General features: G+C 33.3%; 4 protein-coding genes and 1 non-coding gene across 5 annotated transcripts; 1 reads left to right on the top strand and 4 right to left on the bottom strand.

The window, feature by feature from the left end:
- Positions 1 to 529: 529 nt before the first annotated feature.
- Positions 530 to 5,493, bottom strand: EMB1644 (Small nuclear ribonucleoprotein family protein). The gene is made up of 8 exons (XM_011089130.3): positions 5,340 to 5,493; positions 5,079 to 5,112; positions 4,918 to 4,959; positions 4,341 to 4,439; positions 4,157 to 4,234; positions 2,225 to 2,264; positions 1,159 to 1,317; positions 530 to 845 (listed from the first exon to the last, which is right to left on the bottom strand). The coding sequence occupies exons 2-8, from the start codon at positions 5,079 to 5,081 to the stop codon at positions 823 to 825; spliced, it is 444 nt and encodes a 147-aa protein (XP_011087432.1). The 5' UTR covers positions 5,082 to 5,112; positions 5,340 to 5,493; the 3' UTR covers positions 530 to 822.
- On the bottom strand, positions 2,522 to 2,718 carry LOC148787332 (small nucleolar RNA snoR127). Its single transcript, XR_016067115.1, has one exon. It is a non-coding gene; the product is annotated as a small nucleolar RNA snoR127 (small nucleolar RNA).
- Positions 5,494 to 7,361: 1,868 nt separating the features above from the next.
- Positions 7,362 to 9,693, bottom strand: LOC105168922 (xyloglucan endotransglucosylase/hydrolase protein 2). The gene is made up of 4 exons (XM_011089131.3): positions 9,413 to 9,693; positions 9,215 to 9,315; positions 7,891 to 8,087; positions 7,362 to 7,799 (listed from the first exon to the last, which is right to left on the bottom strand). The coding sequence occupies exons 1-4, from the start codon at positions 9,621 to 9,623 to the stop codon at positions 7,400 to 7,402; spliced, it is 909 nt and encodes a 302-aa protein (XP_011087433.1). The 5' UTR covers positions 9,624 to 9,693; the 3' UTR covers positions 7,362 to 7,399.
- Positions 9,694 to 10,649: 956 nt separating this feature from the next.
- On the bottom strand, positions 10,650 to 12,033 carry LOC105169400 (uncharacterized). The gene has a single exon (XM_011089793.3). The coding sequence runs from the start codon at positions 11,690 to 11,692 to the stop codon at positions 10,820 to 10,822; it is 873 nt and encodes a 290-aa protein (XP_011088095.1). The 5' UTR covers positions 11,693 to 12,033; the 3' UTR covers positions 10,650 to 10,819.
- A 6,945-nt stretch (positions 12,034 to 18,978) lies between these two features.
- LOC105168923 (dormancy-associated protein homolog 3) lies at positions 18,979 to 21,156 on the top strand. The gene is made up of 3 exons (XM_011089132.3): positions 18,979 to 19,194; positions 19,521 to 19,685; positions 20,750 to 21,156. The coding sequence occupies exons 1-3, from the start codon at positions 19,080 to 19,082 to the stop codon at positions 20,857 to 20,859; spliced, it is 390 nt and encodes a 129-aa protein (XP_011087434.1). The 5' UTR covers positions 18,979 to 19,079; the 3' UTR covers positions 20,860 to 21,156.
- The last annotated feature ends 1,041 nt before the right edge of the window (positions 21,157 to 22,197 follow it).

A 22,197-nucleotide genomic window follows, 5' to 3' on the forward strand; every position in this document is an offset into this window, starting at 1 on the left:
CAAAACCAAATTTATTGGTATAGCCAACTTCTTTACGGAACATTTTGTAATGTTTTATAAATCATCAAATTATCCCTATACAAAATGCTCTCTAAGACGTTGAATACAAAATTAATTAAATAATTAAAGAAAATTATTTTTTATTATTATTTGATGGTTTGTTTAGAGTTATTTTTAGCCTTTTTAAATTTCACAAGGGATAAGTTGCAGTTAACTCCAAACTTGTCAATACATATCATTTAGTCAACCATTAAGAAAATACACTAATTGTATGTGGCACATCCAATGCGTGTATAAAATTTTAAATAATTATATGTTATTTATTATTGTAGATAAATGATAATATGAAAAAAATAATTAATTTTGAAATAGAATATTTAAACACGAGAAAGAATATTAGTTAAAGACAAAAAATAATTTTTACCACCTGTAGATAATGGGGTAAATATAGAAGTTAGTAAGAGAAAAAAAAAAAAGAGACAAAAAAGAAAGGAGACACGCAAGAGAAAAAAGAAAAGAAGAAACAAAATCTTAAAACCTCTGGCCGCTAAGGACTTTGAATTAGAAAAAATATTGAGCATGGCAATAGTACAAAATATTGCACGATCATACTTGATACAGGTTTAAATAAGCACCAGCAAACGAAAGAAGAATTGAAACAGTGTTTATGTTTGATCATCTGAAACAAACTTCTATCTTGCGTATTTTTACCAAACGGTAGCATGCCCAACATCTTCCTTCTACCTCTGTACTTTGACACACATATCATGCCAATAAAAAGGGCAGTCTTCGCACATATATTAGCCCCCAAGCTTTGACGCATCATCCACGGCCACGCCCTCCACCTGTCATCAAAATTTGATTCACAAATTATATCATTGGAAAACAAGTAGCTGGCTGCACTCCGAGTTCTGCAATTTTAAAAATAAGGAAAAGAAATGGGACCATACAAACTAATTCACTTCAGAATAATGAAGGCTGCATCAGAATTAGTATCATGGTCGGCTTACCGTGCAAATTCTACAATATTTGTCAATTTTTACCTTCAGTAGTTGCACCAAGTGGTCCTAAATCTATAGAATCAATACCACTATTGGCCAATCACCCGGACCAACTGTCGCTAAGAAAACGTTGCAAAAAGTAAATGTCAATGAATACCTCTGCCAGAAGACTTGCTGCCGACCACACCCTTTCCTCGCCCCCCACCTTTGGAACCTCCATCATCTATACCACGCCCGGTCCCTTTTGACGGCCTTCCAGCAGCATTGTCATCTCTACCTCTTCCTCTTCCTCGTCCAACTCCAGGTGGTTTTCTATCTGTAAGTCATAAACCAATACAACAAAAGATCAATATTATTAAGTTTAGATATCAGAGCACTAGAAATCCATGCAATGAAAGTATGAAGCATATGTTGATATTTGTTACACAATTTGATCCAGTGAACCATCAACATGAACCTACCCTGCAATCTCTTTATTGGCACCCTACCATAATTGCAACGATTTTACAGAAACAACATGGCGGAACTCCTGTTTTCACCATTCTCATGCAGATAATGATGCATGATATGCACATACCATTGCCGCATCAGAATTTCTTTGCTGAAATTGAGTAATTTTTACAATATTGAACTCTGGTGGGATTGAAAAACAAGTTTTATGACAGATAAATTTTGCTGCTGCTTAAACACTGGGAAAAGGAATTATTTTTCGCCAGGACAACTCAGTCCTTTTCTGAAAGTTCAGAAATAATGTCTCATTTGTCTGCATAGCAATTTACTTTGCAGAAGTAACCTAATTCACATTTCAAGAAATGACCGCTGCACCTTATTTTCAGATACTATTTTTAAGGGTAAAACAGCAAAAGCACATTAAACTCCATATCTTTCAACCCTCTTCAGTGGCAATTCAAATTGGGCTTTCAAGTCAGGTGGAACGCGTATTCCAAGATAAGTTCTACATTGTTCATGGTAGGATCTCTAAAGTAACTAACTAGGACAAATAGAGACCAGGTCCAAGGAAACACTGTTTATGTTAAACCCAAAACTCATGTTAGCAATTACTCATGAGGTAACCATGCTGGAACTCAGATTTCAGTTGCTGAACTCCAACATGAAAACCAGCCAACGAAAAAACCGAGAGATAATGACTCGTGATTCAATTGAATATTCAGCATTTATTTGTTTTAAAAATTCAAAGCCGTATTCATGATAGCATGTAATACCTGAACGGGTCTTCGTTTCTTCCTGAACTTTATCAATAACCTGGAAACATTTAAAATGAAATTTTTAAAAAATAAGGTAAAATAAAAAAAGCTGCACCATAATGATATGACTGCATAGACAAAAAGAAGGCGAGAAAGGGAGAGAAATGTCAGCACAGCCTAGACATTTGCAAGATCATTTTAGTAGTTAGCTTTGGGAAAAAGACAATTAATTATCAAAGGCAGGGTTCATCTGAAGGCTTCATTGGCAGCATAGAAAGAAAATCACTAGAAAAAAGCTTAAAAAAAAAAAGAGGCCCTGGTCAGAGAGCAACCAATCCCTGTTTTGATCGTCACATAGATGCACTTCAACAAAAGGTGCCTCATTTGACTTATGCCACTGCCCAGAAGCAGAATAACTTAAAAGCCTCCAAATGACAGCAAACAAAAGCATTAGCAGACAACACCTTTTGGAGCACATCAACGTCTGATTTGGCTAAGGTACATCATTCCAGAGCAAGCAAGAGATAGAATTCTAAAAGCCTATCAAAAACTAAAGATGACCAACGAGTTATAACGGTTGTAAGCTAATCTTGAAATAATTCCATGTGCAATAACCTTAAGATATCTACTAATTCTAGCTTCAAGAATAATAAGCATCAGCAGCAGATATTCACTGAGTTTATAAAGCAAAAGAATGAGAAATGTAATCACTGAGTTTACAATTTCACTGAGAATTCTAATAGGTATCCACAGGAACAAAGCGAAAGAACGAGATATAGAGTCACTAAGAGTACAGAGTCCTCAAACAGCCAAGAAACGATCATCTTAGCACCTAATCAACCAGGAAAATAACCTTGCTTCACATCCAAAAACCACGCTTGAACATTACTCACATCTATATAGATGAAAGCTTGGTCCACCTAACAGGATCAGAGTTATTTCGCTTCCAATCAGTAAAGCTTACTAGTAAAACAGGAGAAAACATAATATTTAACCAAAGAATGATGGATATTAAAATAGCTATTCTATTTTGCCATTACTCCAGTTATTCAAACCATGTTTAGCTACCTGAAAGTCTAAGAGCCCGTTTGGTTGTGTTTTCATTTTCATTTTCAGTTTCCAACAATTGGAAATGTGTAGAAATGCTTATTGATTTTTGTGCGAAAATTGAGAATATGTTTGGATTAGTTGTTTCCAAATATAGGTATATAGGTATGAGAATGTTGAATATAGGTATATGTATTTTTGATGTGACAGATGACCAAATTGATTGAATATGTGAAATTATAAAATAATCAAAGTGAGTCTTGCCATTTGAAACAATTTTAATTGATTTGAAACAAGAAAAGACATGCTGACAAGATAAGACAAGTATGACAAATCCATGTGACCTATAATTTCAAAAAATTGAGAATTAAAATAGAAATGCATTCTCAATGAAAATGGCTTGACCAAACAAAATTCCAATTACCCAAATAGTGAAAAGTGGAAAAAATCTCATTGAAAACACAACCAAACGGGCTCTAAAGTTTCCACTTTGAAGATATTAGAGCAGAAAACGGATAGTAAGTTGCCTAAAATTTATAAGTTCTTTCAAATCCCTAATAACCGACTTCACTATCCCTCTATTCCGATTGCCACAGTTACTTTGACTGCGACCTGAGGTTGTGGTAGCGAGTCCAGCAACAAGGCTTTCATCCCCATTTAATGAATTTGATTCAAGATCAAGACAAATTACATGGAGTTACTCCTGATGGGCAGTATATTAAAAGAAAAGCCAAGATTGTGTAAAATATACTCAATTTGGCTGTAGCTACTCCGAAGTAAATGAATAACAATCTGGCTGTTATAGAGCTGTCTGTCCAAGCAATTAGATAACAGCACCTGAATATGGCTCAATAAGAACGTAGCTTATATAAAGTTCATTGTAAATAAGAAAGCTTAGCACACCTCATCTGGAACTCGGAGGTACTTAATTGTATTACCACGGATGTAGCATTCCGGCATTCTCCAAAATCTATCTCCATCCTATAATAATCAATCAATAGCTCTGAGTAAAACCATACCAGATAAACTTGCCAAACTAATAAAATAAGATAGCGCATTTATTTACAGATAATTAGGACACAGTTACCTTTGAGGTACAGATGACTTCACGCAGATGGATATTCATCCAAGTGTCACAATTCACTAAATGGCCATTGTAAGTTTCCCCATTTTTCAGCTCCACCAACTGCCAAACCGTAGCCATTGTCTCAGATAGAGGAGAGTGTATATGTATCAGCATAAAGATATAATGTATACACAAAAAGCATTCAGCCATTCTTATTAAAACATGGATGCTGAATTAGATCTCCTCGCTCAACTTATATTCTTAAGACCCATGGATAAATTTTAGTGAAGTTTCAGTTAATCCTTTTTTAAGCAATCAGTACTGAGCAACTTTCATTCTTCTGTTACTCCTAAATTCTTTCTTCAGGCCCGCCCAGCCAATCAACCATGTGGGGGCTAGACCAATTACAGGAAAAACCGAACTTCATGAGCAATGTCATAATCCCAATATAAAGGTCCTAACTTTATCATCTCTTAGGCCATCCTTTTATCAGCTTTCAGATGAAAACTTAGAATTAAGAGACTCGCAACCTAGAAGCACAATCTCTTTGTTCCCAAACAAAAGCTACAGAAAAAAGGTGATAAAAGAGAAAACGTACCATGGGATGCCCTTGTGCAGTCTTGAGCAGAGAAAGTGGCAGCTATAAAATACACACAAATAAAAAATTAAATAAAACAAATCTTGGCCTCCAAATCAAAGCGTACTTCCAAGAGTAAAAGCATAAGAAAAACCTAATCCTGACTTCAAAACTAAACATACCATTTTTTTTTCCTGATGCACAAAAATTATGCGCCTGCGAGAAGAAACAAGGAACAAAACAAACTTCAGTTAAAACCCTAGTCAAAAGCATGTAATGCAACTATATTAAGGTAAAAAAGACATTTCTTTCCGAATTCGCTAATACGAATTCTTATGCTTGTTTCACAGAAAATTTATACAACTACTGAAGTAAAACAGAGCACAACAAATAGAAACCAAAGAATCAAAAGACAAGAGCATGAAAATCAAAGGAGATCACACCGTAATCGATTCCGCCCTCCGCTATTCGAACAACAAAACGATCTCCGTGAGCTAAGAGGGATGCTAATGGCGGGTTACTTGAGAGGACAGAGGGTTTTAGTATGATTTTTCAGAATTTCTTTTTTTTCCTCAAAACATCCTACAATTGTACGATTTGAGATTTGCTAAAGTGCCCATCTATCTTTTCGGGTTTTACAAAATGCGCCTCAAAACTTTTCAGGGTTCACATTTTTCCCCAACTGGAAAGTGCACTCTCCCTTTTTGAGATTTTGTACAAAATATCCTAATAAAAGGCTAACATTTCTTGTGTAATGTCCTAAATACAGATAACATGTTGGGGATTAGATGATGGTTATTTCCACACTATTCAACTCTTGGTATATGTAATAATGTAAATTTCAAGAAATTGGTTTGTCATTTGTCTATAAACTATTGGAGTAAATTAAAAGAAAAATAAAGGCCCTCTCTCTTGACAAAATAATTTGAATTATTGTTGTATGTCATAACAAGAATTGAACAATACACCTATTGTACCATATTGGGGAAAATAGCCACTATGTTTGGTTTCATTTTTAACAAGTTTTGATGTATTTTGTGGAAATAGAGAGATAAAAACAAAGATAAATAAGTATGTGTTAGAAATAGTGCGTATGTTTGGATTTATTTTTGGAGATAATATAAAATAAATATGATATGTTTGATATTATTTAGTAGGAGACAAAAACTACTATTCATGGTAAAAAACATGTCTCTTTTATATATATTTATATATATGTATGAGTATGTATATGATTTTTTTAATTGTAGGGTTTATAATTAGTGTAGACTGATTTTGACAAAAAACAAAAGAGACACTGTTTCAAAACATCTCAAAACACCACACAAACTCCCAAAATAAATCAAGGCAAACATTGTCCATATTTTGGCCTATCTCGAAGATGAAGCAAAATTGAAACCAAACATTATGAGCATTTCTCATATATTTTAGTGTGAATTACAATCACATTTTTCAAAATTTGACATAATTATGAATATTTTCTCATTATTTGAAAAATTATCATTACTCTCTAATGTTAACGTTCACTTAACAATTAGTCCAATCTGTTAGTCTTTATTAGGTTTCCATTCATTTTTATAGTGAATTGACCGATATGCTCTTGTGAGTTTAAAACTATAATTTTATTTATTTTTTAACTTTTTTATAGATTAAATGGATAGGTATTTTTTATAATTTTTCGTCTACCTCATCCGACATTTTTACAAAGTTTTATTTAAAACAAAATATAGTAAGAAAAAAATTGATAATTATATACCTCTATTCAAGAATGACGTAATTTCGTCATGCATCATGGGGTATCTATAATTTTTTAAACAGGTATTCGTAATTATACCAAATCTTATGAGATGCTACTATAACTTACCCTATATTTTATTGTGACTACACTCTTTGTCTCATTATTACGGGATCATATTAATGATAACATAAGTTACAAAATATTTTACTTTTAGCTCTTTTCATCAAATTCCGTTAACATTTTTGCAGAATGGGCACGTGATCAGCACATGGCCTTTATTCAGAATGCCGAAAACTTAATAACCATGTTCTTAGCATGCGATTTTTTATGTCAATATACTAATGAAATTTGACAAAATGATCAAAATTAAGATTTTGTAACTTATGAAATTATTAATGAGAATTCCATAGTCACTTGTCATAATACATATTATGAAATTTTACAATCTTAGTCTTGTAAGTATGGAGACGACAAACTTTGTCTTGTACGAATTTATTTTAGCGATTTTATCCTAAAGTGTCGCACAATAAGGATAAATTAGAATAAATGGATTTTGCTAAAATCACTGAAAAAGTACACCCAATTAAGCAGTCACATGCACTTTTCAAGCCATTTTCGCAAATTCTGCTAGTTAATTTTTGTTCTTAACGCGTGATAAATTAAAAATTATAGAACAAAATTATCAAAATAAATTCATAGAAGGATAAAATTAGGAGGCGAGTCCACCAAAATTAAATAGCAATTTCCTGCATATTATTTTTTCAGTCATCCTCCTCTATTGGTTGCACACTCCGGGGGAACAATAGGATGCCTATCCCTATCATCACAATAGTCGTAATACATGTACTTGTTCCTCGCTTGTTCATATATTTGTTTCCGTTTATGGCCCAACTTCCAGAACTTGCTCCGATTCCACCAGTACTTGGAAGCATAGCAGGCATTGGAGGATTGATGAGCAGCAGCTGCGCAGCCATTAACGTTGAAACCCTGAAAGTCGGCAGTGAAAGGCGCGCAAGACCAATTGGTCTTTGTCTGCCCTCCATCGGTTGCCCAACTCTCTCCGTCCCACAAGCTCACATCTATCTTCATAGCCTGTGTTGGGTACATAACCCCAATCTTTGTGGTGTTCTTGAACACTCTGATGGGGATGTTGTCAACGTAGAATCTGCAGTGTGATCGATCGGTTGTGTGATGGGACTGAGAGGTAGGGTTTGTAATTATGTGTTTTGTAAATAGAAATTGAGGAGATTTCTTACACGATCTGATGTTCATTCCACAGGATTTTGTAAGTATGGAAATGGGCAGTAGGATCAAACCAGAGATGGAACCTTTGCTCTCTGTCTCCTTTGCCATTGGCGTACAAGTTTGTCTGTAATGTGATGGGTTTACCTTCTTTATTGCCCAAGAATTCAAAGTCTAGCTCGTCATGATGAGCATTTGATTTCGACCTCAGCTGCAAATTTAAATGTACAAAATTACACTAATTAATTAATTACTTATATATACGTACGTACCATCCAATATATATATATATGCATGGTGCAGAAAAATATTATATATCGCAATCGCAAAAGAATATGGATTATTTTTTATATTATAAATGATTATAACTTTTTAAAAATCATGATAAATTAATATTTTTTACTATTATCAAGCAAAATCAATGCGGAAACTTAAATTTTAACCACATGTAGTCAATATTCGTCATTAGGACTAGTGTTTTGGTCTCGCATGTTGCAGAAACAACAGGTAATATTTGTTGGCGCAACCATGGTCAGTTAGTATGCACCCACTAGAAAAAAAGTGACTATTGGCTACTATTTTAATAATTATGGACTAAAAATTCATGGCAAATAATTTTTATTGACTACGATTAAATAAAATCAATGCAAAAAACATAGTTTTCATGGTGAAAATATTTGCCATAACTTTTAACCATGACAAATATTTTAGCCACTATTTCATATACCATATGCACCAGTCGTTGTGTGACTATGGTCAATAACTATTTACTATAGTTATTTTATTATTAATCATGACAATTAGCCATGGTTAAGTATGACATTTTTTGTAGAGACCATGCCTCTTTAACAGTGGTAATGAATTATGAATAAAAGCCATATTTCTTCTAGTGTGACTCAGGGAAAATTAGGATTGGCAAGTGATACTATCACAACAAAAATATACATATATATATATATATATATTTTTTTTTTTCTTATATTATAAATCACAACACATTGAAAATTATGAAAAATCAATATAATCCACCACAATAAAAACAAAACTAATGTGGAGATTTAATTTTGACCACGACTATTAAACATTTTTCATGATTTTAGTACTTATTGCCAAAACATCTGTTACGGTTTTTAGCTATAAATAATGTTTTGGCCTCATTTATAAAAACAATGACTAATAGATATTGTGTGGTCGTGATTAATAATAACTATGATAAATTAATTATAACAAAAAATTATATTTCCTCTAATATTTTCACAGGAAACCTATTGAATTTAATTTTTTTTTTTCTGCATAGAGAAGATTAAATTAATTAATTGAAGGAATTTGAAATGGTACATAAAAAGCTGTGATGACTCCTGCAGAGTCCTTGTTAGGCAGCTTGATTCTCAAATGGAAGAACCCTGATCCATAGCTCAACTTCGATGCAAACCCAGCCCCTACATATATACATGACATAAATCAGTTATATATACATATATTTAATTAATTAGCTAAATTATTTACATATGCTTTAAAATTAATGTAGTACTGAACCGGAACGTTTGTCCATGGACAGCTGAACATGTCTTCCTTGATCCAGAAACAGAACATGATCATTTCCCCAAGAAACAGCGTAGCTAACATCGAACGGTGCATCTGCAGCTCCACCATCCACCATCACGCCGCCTAACATTATGATCATCACAACACCTACTACTGCCAAAACCATTTCAAAAGAAACCCTAATTAGAAACCCTCGATTCATCTATATGTATGTATGTATGTATCATCCTGTAATATTTATTGCAACCTAAGCATATATATATATACATAGGCACACACAGTTACAGGAAGTGGGCATGCAGAAAAAAAGCTGGCAAGAGTTGTGTGATGATGAGGATATCATGATCAGCTTCTAACTAATTAATTAAATTTATCATGTACACGATTACTGTAGCTTGTTGATGTAGCTATTCATGTAGTGATGTATGAACAGAAAATGATGCTTGTTTTGGGAGGGATTTGAATGTCACACTTCTCTGCTGCCTGAAAGTGTGTGAGAATGGTTGTCAGAATATATGCAGTTTTAAATGCAGTGAACTAATGTCATCAAACTGATGTTATGTATCTCTAATTTCATATGTTTTTTGCTTTGCAACTATGGACAGTACTATATTTGGTTGTGTATCTTGCGTCATTACAGAAAAAACGGATTATTCTTTATATTATAAATAGAGCAAAATATTTTTGTAGTCTCGTAAGATAAGGGCAAAATTTTTTTTGAAGCGCAACTTTGTTAAGTGACGTTTTTAGTCTCATAAAATTCAAAATTACGTTTTTTTCCCCCCAAAAAAATATAATTTTGGGACTTTTTAGTTCCAAAATCACAACGCATTTTTAGTAACAACATCTTTTTAGTCTCAATACCATAATGCATATGACTTTTTTGAGCTAAAAATGGTGTTATTGGAATTATGAAACTTTGATCAAACTTTTATCGATTTACTAAAATCATGCACATAAATCACAAGACTAAAATAATTTTTTTTTCTCAAATTAATATGACTAATATCAAATTCATTGCTAATTCTAAATATACAGAACCAAAAATAAGACACTCGTAATAAGTTAGATTAAAATTAAATAAAATCTAATTCATGGTACAAAAAATATTATTTTTTCATGTAAATAGTAAAGCCATTGGATTACAAGAATAATAATTCCATGACTTTCCAATACTATAAATACGAGTAATAGCTAATTGCTCATATTTTTGTGCAACACTCTGGATCGGTACATCAATCACTGCCCAAAACTAATGTGTAATCCAATGCAATACAAAATAATAATAATAATCCCAAAAAGGAAATTAGAAAAACTTCATATAAATCTATTTTTCTAATTTTAAAAAAAAAACTTGTAAATAATAATAATAAAAAAAGGGGTAAAGGAGGAATGAAATTAGAAGATATCAAGAATTTCCAAGATGTAATTATTGCAGAGTGGACAGTTCCCTCCTTGCACGCCCATCTCACGTGAGCACAGCCTGCAGAAGGAATGCCCGCACCGGTCGAACGCCACCCCCTTGTGCCTCACCATGCACACACAACAACTGTTATACTCTATCCCGCCGCCGTCGCCGCCGTCATCGTCTTCGTCGTCATCCTCGTCCTCATCCATCATGTACCCCAACCCATCTTCATCTGTCTCCGCCAACAGCGACATCAATGACATCCTCACCGGCGCCTCTTTCTCCCCCTCCTCCATTGCCGCCGGCGCTGCTGCCATTGGTTTGCCGTCCTCATCGTCGTCCTCATCCTCGTCCTCCTCCTCACCTTCCTCTTCTTCGCTTTCTCTCGGCAATATCTTCATCGGCGACGGGCCCGGTTGATCCGTTCTCCCGCTTGGTCTCTCCGTTGACCGGCTCGAGTTCCGGGGCAAAACGGGAGCTGCATCGGGAACGGCAGAGATATTGGGCTCCGACAGATCGTCGGAGACGAGAGAGCTCGGGTTGAGCCGGGTGGAGGGCTCGCGAGCCATCGCTTTGCTCTTGTTCATTGGGATGTCGGAGGCCGGGACGAGGACAGATGATGTCCAGGTTGTGCCACGGCCGCTGTTCCTGCGACGGAGCTTCTCCCCTTCTTTTTGGCCGCCATCCGCCTGGACATTGTCTAATTGCGTCCGGTTACTGTCGGATCGCGGTGGAACGGCCTGGCCTGCTGATTTCTGAGAGAGCTCATTGTCGTCGCTCTCTTCCCCGGAGGAATCATCGGCGCCTGGGCTCTTGGGATCGAGTTCCCTTCCGCCACCTCGACCGCCGCCGCCGGATTCCATCAATCGCTACAGGAAATCTTGACCCGGGTTCGCAAACAATTCAAAAAATAATTTCAGAAAACAAAATCAGATCATGGACATTATTTTTGGTGTGAATTCAAGCATTTGAAACTATCATGATGCACTCGCAAAAACGATGAGATTTCTTGTACTCCATACTGCATTTCGAAAATAATTAACCAAAAAATCAGAAAATATAACAAGGAAACTCGATCAGATCGTCATGAGAAGTATGATGGGATCACAGTGATGAAGAACTGAATATTGGCTACGATTTCTGCAACAGGTGGTGAAGAATATCAAATAAATTTTGCATGCAAAAAAAAAAAAAGATTTCTCTATTAAAAAAAAGGAAAAAGAACAAAAAGAAATGGAATTGTATGTGTGAAGAAGAAACAGAGAGTGTGGATTTAACTCTTCCGCTTTATTTTCACTCTGCAATTATTTGTTTTTTAATTTTTATTTTTTGTGGTTGAAAATTTAACAACTCTATTTTTTTTTTGTTTCCATTTATATATATATAAAGGTCTCAGTCTACCCTTTATGTTTAATATTTTAACATATTTAATAAATTATATTTCTAATATCTAAAATGATAAATAATGCATTATTATATATATATATATATATATATGTTTTTTCTTTTTTTTTTCTTTTTTTTGGCGGGGTGGGGGGAAGTGGAGCGAGTCTAGTGGGAGTGGTTACGATGATTTTGAGTTGGTTTTTTTGTTTAGTGTTTATTCGCTACACAATCTTATTTTATCCGAACAGATCATAAACTATTCTTAGTAAGAGCTCGAATCCCTGAGGGACTAACTCTAGCATTTTAAGACAGCTGCTTTGGAAGTCCTCTCGACCATTTTGGGTAGTGCATTTTACGCAAAGGTTGCTGGATGCAGACTTCTTCTTATAAATAGAATTTAATTAATAAAAATATATTTTTTGCTGACTAGACCGTATTAAATTTTCTGCTTCTAAATTATAAGATTTAGAATTGTTAATGATGTCATATCAAAGTATTATAAAAAAATGATATATTATTAGGTTACCAAATTAATGATCGAAAAAAATTACATGTATATAAATATATAAAAAAGTTAATAAAATATTCTCAATGAAAGTACATATAAAATATATTTAGTATCGTTTCAAAAATCTGTAAATTGAAAATGAAAATGGAATCAAACAATGCATATATTTTCCTCTTTTTAAGCATTTTCTTGCTGGAGAAAGATGCATTTGGATAAAAGTCTGATCTCTATCTCATGCTTGTGTACCTAACAAGCTAGCTACCCTCAAATAAACTTAATTACCAATTTACATAAGGGTACCATCCCCAACAAAAAAATAAAAGAGAACAAATTAAAAAAATTAATATTAAAATATGATCCTGCGGTGCTAGCCAGAGGAAAAATTCTAACTCAAGTTGAATTTGGTTGGATTTAAATTATTTATATGACAAATGTAATACACTTATTGTGTAATTGGTGTATAATTTCAAGAATATAACCAATTATATAGCAAGTATATATCACACTTTTTTTATAATTGTTTTAGTTTGATATAAGTTGATTTAAGTAAGAATTTTGTAGGATTGAGATAATTTGGGTTTGCAGGGGTTGGTACAAAAGGGCTGCTGCTGCTCTGAGTTGTGGTGGAGGAATGTAGTGAATTTTGGTGTGCTCAAAATCTAAGGTATGGACCACCAAGCGCTGCAAGAATACTAGATACATAAAAGTATGGATCAGCTGGCAGTGGCAGGCAGATCTTTGAATTGAATGCTTGCATGGTTGCTTGCTGTCTCTACCTTCATTTACACGGACCCCCACTCCACCCCATTTCTCTAGCTACTTCTTCCTCACAATAATTCCTCATACCGAATTAATTCTTTGTCTGCAGCACCCAAATATCACTGATTATATGCAACCAAAATCCCTGTAAAAGAAAACATTAATGGGTAAAAATAATTATGAAAACTAAAGAAAAGGGCAGCGTAATTCCTAACGCCGGAAGCAGTGAGCTTCTGTTTTTAAAAGTTTAGGGACAACCAATGTTGCTGAAAGGAGTGAGAAACTCGTGTTGGAGAAGGAGAGCACGTGCAATTTCCAAGAATTTCAGAGGTCTCATCACGTCCAACTTGCACGTGCCCTGCTTCTCCAACGAGAGCTACGCACCCGTGTATATGAAGCTGGAGCTACTAATACTTGAGGGTAAAATGAGGAAGCCATAGTCATCTATTTATAGGGAGGAGGGGGGGGGGGGGGTTGGAGTCTTGGAGTGGGCATTCATTAAAGGCTTCATCATCATACAAGAAAAGCAATCAAGTATATATGTATATAGAATTGATGATTGAAGGTAAGGAGATAACGCAAAGTCTTTTGCCCATGCAAGTGCAAACCCTTCCTTTTTTCCTTTTTTTTGTTTTTTTTTTTTTTTCCTTAGGGTTAATTCAGAACCCTAATTGATTGCCTGATGAAACACTGAGTTGAGATTGGAAAGCAAGCTAAGAAACCCAAAATAATAATAATAAAAGAAAAAAAAGGCCCTACTGAAATTATTAGTTGTTGTGGCACATTATTTCTGCGTATAAATAATAAATAATATTTCACACTTTAAAATATATTATAAAAAAATGATGAATTATTACTTAAATTTTTTAATAAAAATAATATATATGGAAATTCATGCTAGTCGAATATTAATATAGATATATTGTTTTACATGTTTTTTGTTAATGCAATGATTATTTCTAGTCGTATAATTTATAATGTCTTGAATTTATATTTTTCAATAAATATAATATCAATATCAATCTTATTTTATTTAATTATAATAATTTATTATTAAATAATTGAGTATTTTCTCTTTTTCGATCGTCAGAAAAATTATATTTTTTTATTTTTGTAATTAAATACTTTTTCATATTAATATAATATTTTTTCTCAATTATTCATGTTTCATAATGTTTAGTAAATTCAACTATTTTATATTTATTTAATTAATTAAATTTATAAATATAATTAATTAAAATTTAATTAATTAATTTAATTATATATGAAAATTTATTAAATATATTAATAAATTATAAAAAATATATAAAATTAAAAAATTAGGAACAATTTTAGTAATGGTAAAGAAAATATTACAAATTTAAGTAAATACCTGTCCCAAATACCGTTACTAAGACAGTTCCAAACATGTGTTCCTCACCTCATAGTTCAAGGAGGATAGAGCAGTATAGCTGCTATTCTATTCCTCTCTCTGATCGGAATAGGACGGATCGTTACATAGCACTGCTAAAACCATTTGAAACAGGTGTTCTAAATTAGTGGATAACCGTTTCAAATACCATTGCTACTCCAGTCTCTAATATGTGTTCCATATTAAGAAATATCGTTCCCAATACCATTACTAAGATAGTTTTACAAACATATTCCTAATTAAGAAAATCGTTCCTAAATCCGTTGTAGATCACAGTTCCAAAAACTGTTCCTATATTTATCACCAATATAAATAAAAATAATTTTAAAATTTAGGCACGAGCATTATAAAGACTGTTCCAAAAGTTTCCCGACAAAATTAATGTAGCCATTCCAAAATCCATAAAAACCGTTCCAATTCCAAAAATAAAAAGAATTTGGACAAATTCAATATTAGGAATGGTTTCCGATGAGTGTTACAGTTACTGTCTCAAATAGGAACGGTTTTCAGTAAATGTTACAGTTACCGTCTCAAATAGAAACAGTTTTGCCTTAACCATTTCTAAATTTTTGTAATGCCATCTATAAGGACGGATTTCAAATCATTCCAAAATTCGCTCCAAATAAACTTAGTGTCATGTATACCGTTCCAAAGACAAAAAAAAATCGTTCAAAAACCGACCCCAAATCTTGCCTCTCTTTGAAGCGAGAAAGAGTGTGTGTGTGTGTGTGTGTGAGAGAGAGAGAGAGAGAGATAGAGTGTGTGAGTTTATGAATGAGGATATTCTTGTCTTATGACATATTAATTTTATATAGCTTATAAGATCTTATAAAAAAAGTTAGAAAATTTAACTTTTTTTAAAGAATTTATAAGATCCAAAACATCTTATTTTGAGATCTTATAAGCTCTTAAAAAAAATTTGTCAAATACTTTATTGTAGCTTATAAGCGCTCTAACATCTTATAAGATACTTTTAGGAGCTTATAAGCCAAACATCCTCTAAGTTTGCAACGACTATTTCTCCCATCAAATTTCTGTTAGACTTGTGATAAAATATTCGTCACAAATTTTCGTCATTCTTTTCGAACAATTATTACAATAACATTAGATCATTGGTACTTATAGTCACAATCCCATGGCATTTGTTCTCTCAAATTATTAATGTAGCCAACTATTAATGTAAGTAGCTATAGTTTAAGTCGTCTAGCATCATATCGAATTTCCTATTACAAATCATATTTCATCTTCTATTTCATTCAACATACACACGCCATGTGGATATAACTTTTCACTAAATAAAATATATAATATTATTTTTATACACTTAATGCATGTGCGTTTAATAAAATAGAAGACGAAATAGATATTACAACAGAAAATTTAATCCGCTCCGTTGCACCATGTTTTAAACATGGACAACATCACTCTGACACTGGACATAACATAACAGGAAGAAAAGCAGTTTGGCACCACCTACGGATACGGTACCTAAATTATTTTGCTAGTGTTTCACATTATTTGCCAAAGTTTCGGGAATCGGTTCATGTCGTGTCTGATTAGTGTGTTCAGTGAATTTCAACAAAAAGTTGTATTTTTCGCCTATAACTTTAACTACGTATATTTTTAATTAGTGGTATTAATTCTTGAAAATTATAATCTTGTAATTTTTTTGTAAATAAATATTAGTATAATGCATATAAATTGTTACAATTTAAATCTATTATAACAAAATGTATTTATTCACTATATATTAGAATTATTAGTTCATATCTCATATTTTAGTTTTAGATGATATTAAAATATAGTATTATAGTTTATATTATCTAAAAAGAAGCTTAATCAACAATTTAGTATATTTTCATAATTTTTTATAAATAAATATTTAATATAATATATTTATCAATTTTATTGTTATAACTGCAATATCCACTACAACAAAATACATTTATTTTAAATTCAGATATTTCAAGAAAACAGTTAATTGAGGTCGAGTTTTTATTTCTTGAGCTCGCCGAGCTCGGCTCGTTTGCACCCCTGCATCATTCCCAAGTTTCCCTAACAGCTTATACGGACGTATTTTTTGTTAATGTGAATTTCTTATATTAATATTTTGATTTAACAGTACGTCTATTTTAACGCGTGACATGCGAATTGAATCTGTCCTGCATCATCGACAACCTATGATCAAGAAGAATATTGGAGTTCAATCCTTAAACCTTAAACACCCTAGCCTTCTTGTTCAATCCCTAACAAGTTTGGGCTTCCTTGATGAAAGATTGCAGCCTCAATTTTGGGGATGCCCTAAACATTATTGAGAAGTATTAATTAATGAGAGGTGCATAGTAAATTAATGAAGGGGTGGGGGTGGGACAGTCAATCTATGCTTTGTGAAGTCGTGATGACGATTTTATGATTAATCATTCACGTCTTCTTCGGAAAGATCAAGAAATATCTAATGGTTTTGGTGGGGAGGACGACAAAGAAATTCCTTCTAATTATAAAATCGTCAAATTAGAATATGGTAAGCTATATGTCAGTTTCCTGAACCTAATGATTCAAGTTTGAAATTATAGATTTGAGTCACTTTCTTCCCCTTGCACTTGGAACAAAGAACAATCTGGATCAACCATCATACATGTCTTCAATTTTAATAAATCGAGCTGTTGTAGCACGTTATTTCTTTATTTATATAATAAATACTTTTTTTATATTTTTTAAAATATATTAAAAATAATTATAAAATATATAAATCAATGCATCGCATTAAAAATAAAAAAAAAGAAAAAAAGAACAACACTAATTTATTTATTAATGTAAAATTTGAAAAGGTAAATGAATTAGTTTTCTATCGGTTGAAGGGCATTAATGACTTTACAAAAAAATTGTACGATGATGTCACTGACTGTCGTTTATGAGTGTGGAATGATTTTTCTTTTTTTTTATATTAGTATTGACATAGGTAAAATATTAGTTCAATTCTGCCCCACACAAAAACGTTAATAGACATAACTGTCCGATCTTTATACTTTTAAATCATATGGAATATAGCACCAAATAGTAAAAAACGATTACAATCAATAGCGTCTTAATCATATGATTGTTAAGATTAAGACCTCATGCATTAATTTAAAATTATGGTTTACGTTTCATTAGATAAGTGGATATTTATCTCACTTAAAGGGCTAAAATGTTAGAAGCTTATTGAAAATAAGTACATAGTTTCTAACTTGTTTCTAAAAATCTTAACAACTTTCTTCAAATTAATTATAAAATTATCATTACGTATTTTTTAAATTTTATAATCTCAGTTTATCTAAACACTTCAAGAACTTATTTCAAAATAAGATCTAACATCTTATAAGATGTATGAATTTATAAATTTTTTTAAATACGTATAATCGGGCGTGCTCTTAATGTGTGTTTGTTGTAATAAGTATTGTAATCTCAATCTCTTTTTTACAATTTATAAATGAATTTCACAATTTATTGATATAAAAAAAATGTAATTATATAATTATTATTTTATATCTAGACTAATATTAAAAAAAAAATCACCATCTGACACGGCCATATCAATTTTTTTGTAAAGCAAAAAATACTCTTAAACTAATAAGATAATAGTTTATTTAATTTTTTAAATTTTATATTAGGTGATAATTTTTTTTACATAATATATTAATTTATATATTTTTATTTTTATTTTATAATATATTTAAAATTTAAAAAATATTTATTATATATTTTTTATATATATAGAAATAATATGCGACAATAGGTGGTATACATAAAACGAAAGTACAATTCGATTAGATCCAAATCCAGCAGAGTGTAAGGTCAAGGGGCAGTTCTGGGATTCCAATTCAGCCAACGACCTATCACGTGACACGCACCCTCCTGTAACAGTGACATGGTACTTTGCAGTGGGGTCCTGCTTCGATCTTATCTACTTTTGACGTGCCTATCAGATCGGCCGTCAACGTCACATCAAATTCTCCAGATCTGATCCGACGGACCACACGTCGTCTTGATCCAAAATATCTGCTCGACGTTTAACGCCTCTTTCTGCGATAAATAGCAGCACCAACTTCGAAATAACAGACTGATACAACGATTGCGAGTGAATATTAACAGTAGCTCCTTTTCCCCTCGATTGCTAACTTGCGCCCGATCTCTTAAGCTGCGCATTATGGGGTTGCTTGACCAGCTTTGGGACGACACCCTCGCCGGACCTCTGCCCGACAGTGGCCTCGGTAAACTGAGAAAACACGCCACTTTTAGCTTCCGGACGAACTCCGGCAAGGGTATGCCGCCGTTGCTGTATTATGCCGGAAGTATTAGAAATTAAAACTAATCTTGTTTAAGCAAACTTCTGATCTAATCGGATATGCTGTTTATATAGTTTCTCTGATTTTAATTAGTGATTAATCACTTGATAATTAGCTGAAATGAGGTAAAAGTCGAGGTTGTTTTGCTGTTAATAATCAGTTCGCAGAATTTATCAGCTTGTTTCCTGTCCAAAAGCTCACGGATTTAACATAGAATCGTTCAGGTCTATGCGGATATTAGATTCTGATTCTGTTTCTGCTTTATTCACTTTTTCTAACATTTCTCTCCTTTTTTGAAGCAGAATCAGAAGTTGCCAACAGTAGAAGATCGTTCGACGAAGCTCCGGAGGAAGCAACCAACAGAGTGACGAGAAGCATAATGATCATCAAACCGCCGCAGGCAAATCAAAAGGACTCGCCGCCGGTCTCCCCCGCCGGCAGCACACCTCCGGTATCCCCTTTTGCCGGTAAGCATTTAGATTAAAACCTAAAAAATTCCCGTCGTTTTAATGGGTTCAGCATGAGTAGCATTATTTCACTGTGTCTCCGCTTCAGGGTGAGGGATGAGAAATGCCCTCTTCTAGAAGAATCTTTGGAATCCAATTGAGGGTAATCGGGTTATTCGTCACGTATAGAGATAGAGAGTACTGTGGTAGTGGTTTTTTTGTCATTTGCATAGACGCCATATTTTTCTACGGATCATGCAAGGCTGTGATAATTGAGTTAGGTACGCTTATTTTAGGTTGTGAGAGTAGAGTCTTGACTCTTGAGAGTGACCATTTTGGAATTGCGTGTGGATGCTTTGCTTATAGTGCTTCACTGCCTGGCTTTGCTGATTATAAGTAGAAAGTAGCTAAATAAACTTTTTTTTTTTTATTTATTCTACTTTTTGATAAACTTCTTCTTGATCATCCCAAGTAAATACTGCATGCTTCTTCATGTTGTACTCAGGCATACTGCTAAAATTACTCTAGGCTGGCAAAAATCACGTCTTATGCCATGCATTTATTGTACATATACTCTTGTTGATGAATTCGTGTGGCACTAAACGACTAGCATTTGTGGGAAGCAGGAAACTAATTAGAATCATTACGTGTAGTCTTTATTAAGTATACACCCAATAATATTCTTGTCAATCTAGAAATATTCATCAATGATTTCTGGTTATGTTAAAAGTATTGATTAAGTGTGGGATTGATCGGTTTTGAGATGCATCAAGATTGTCTGCACGTTTCTGAGAATCCATATCTAGTTTTATCAACAGAAGATAGGTTTAAGAGCTGTTATAGTGGCAACTCAATCATGAATGCTAGTTTGACAAGCACAGTTTCTGCCGAACTTGCTAGACCACCCATGATTGGTTGTATCGGTTTAACTGATGTGCAGTCATTGATCTGTTTGTTTAAAGCTACACATGGTTTCTTGCAGGTGATGCTATATGTAGCTAGATAATACCTTTTAGAACCTAAGAATTGAGTTACACTGATAAAAAATGCTGATGAGTCTGAAAATTTTGTTGGCTGATGATCAGGTGGAGGCGGCAGAGAAGCATTTCGTTTCCGGCGGAGATCAGCATCTTTTGCTTATGAGAAGGCTAGCGGAGTTGGGCCCAAGAGCCCTCCTCCTCCTTATGACCTGTGAGATCAAAAGAGAGCTACATTTTCCATGAATGTCATCGGTCTGGAATTTTGTGTTGCTAAAGTTGCTGGTCGACTGCTGATGCCTGGAAGAGTTTGTTTGTAGTGTGTTTAGGTGAGTCTGTATATAATGTGAATGTAGTTGGTGTCTTGAAGTGTTTTGTGATAAGTAGTGTGGAGGCTGGTTATGAGTTTGAGAACTCTAATCTGTATATATTTGGCGCCGTGCTGTGCTAGGCTCTTCTCTGTTGTGCTCTTTGTTTTGAGGTTATATATGGTGTTTTGGATTGCTCGCTTCAAATTTCCATCACTCTAAACGGAAAACATTTCTCCACCTCTCGCTTATTTCATTCTACAAGAAGACCTCTCGGAGTTGGGTGTTGGAAAGTATACATCGAACCATCCCTTATAATTATAACTAGTGTATTATATTTACTGTATATTTAGTTTGAATATGATCAAATTTGATTAAATCAAAATTTTTTGAGAATAAAAATTTACTCTAAATTTAAAATTACGATTTGAAAAATAAATCATGAAAAATAGTTTGATTCGAGTTGATTTTTGCGATTTTTGGCTATTTTAATCTTTTTTTTTTATCACCCCCAATGACAATAGGGTTGTTGGATAAGCATGGGTTTTATCCTGATTTGGGTGGGTTTGGAGTAAAAAATGTAAATCTGATTGAGTTTGGGGCGGTCTCAAGTTTATCATTCGTCCTAACTCAAGAAAATAAACACTAAATTTAATTATTTGAAGTGAACAGAATAAAATATTTATTAATATTATTTCTTTTATATTAGGCATCAAATATGTTGTTTACGTTCATATAATTGAAATTAATAAAAATATTTTCATTTTTCATACATTTGTATAATTGTGGGAGATATACTTCTTTATGAATAACCGAACATATATGTTAAAGTTTGATTTAGAGATAGTTGAGGCTAGTCGTATGGGTATGATATATACTCAACTTATTCAATTATATTTTATTTATAAACAATAAGTATGCCGATTTGATGTCGGGTCAAAGCAATTTGCCAATAGTGGTATCTGATCTTGATCAAAATTATCGATTTTTCACAACAATTTCGTAGTCAGTCATGTATTCTATCAAAACAATGTTGGATCATGAAGACAAGAAAGCATGTGAGGCTCGTTGGGTTCGTCTCCGACTTTGACTCTCCAACGCTTAAGTTAGTAAGATCGAATCAAATAGAAAATGTGCGATCAAAAGCTAAAGACGTCGAATGTAACTAAAGTGCCAATTACCTCAAATAACAGTGCGTTGAAGTATTTATAGGGCCCAAGTGGTTACTATTGTTTGTGCCACGTATCC

This window comes from Sesamum indicum, linkage group LG8, assembly GCF_026168435.1.
Source record: "Sesamum indicum cultivar Baizhima isolate 11 linkage group LG8, ASM2616843v1, whole genome shotgun sequence".
Classification (NCBI taxonomy): Eukaryota; Viridiplantae; Streptophyta; class Magnoliopsida; order Lamiales; family Pedaliaceae; genus Sesamum; species Sesamum indicum.

Excerpts from the sequence above, each read along its gene's own strand:
- EMB1644 (XM_011089130.3), bottom strand. Across the intron at positions 4,440-4,917 it reads CTGCACAAGGGCATCCCATG|TTGGTGGAGCTGAAAAATGG; the intron begins GTACGTTTTCTC and ends ACGGTTTGGCAG. Across the intron at positions 4,235-4,340 it reads AAGTCATCTGTACCTCAAAG|GATGGAGATAGATTTTGGAG; the intron begins GTAACTGTGTCC and ends TGATTATTATAG.
- LOC105168922 (XM_011089131.3), bottom strand. The coding sequence starts at position 9,623 with ATGAATCGAGGGTTTCTAATTAGGGTTTCTTTTGAAATGGTTTTGGCA. Across the intron at positions 9,316-9,412 it reads GTCCATGGACAAACGTTCCG|GGGCTGGGTTTGCATCGAAG; the intron begins GTTCAGTACTAC and ends GTATATATGTAG. Across the intron at positions 7,800-7,890 it reads TGGAATGAACATCAGATCGT|ATTCTACGTTGACAACATCC; the intron begins GTAAGAAATCTC and ends ATCACACTGCAG.
- LOC105169400 (XM_011089793.3), bottom strand. The coding sequence starts at position 11,692 with ATGGAATCCGGCGGCGGCGGTCGAGGTGGCGGAAGGGAACTCGATCCC.
- LOC105168923 (XM_011089132.3), top strand. The coding sequence starts at position 19,080 with ATGGGGTTGCTTGACCAGCTTTGGGACGACACCCTCGCCGGACCTCTG. Across the intron at positions 19,195-19,520 it reads CCGGACGAACTCCGGCAAGG|AATCAGAAGTTGCCAACAGT; the intron begins GTATGCCGCCGT and ends TTTTTGAAGCAG. Across the intron at positions 19,686-20,749 it reads TCCGGTATCCCCTTTTGCCG|GTGGAGGCGGCAGAGAAGCA; the intron begins GTAAGCATTTAG and ends GCTGATGATCAG.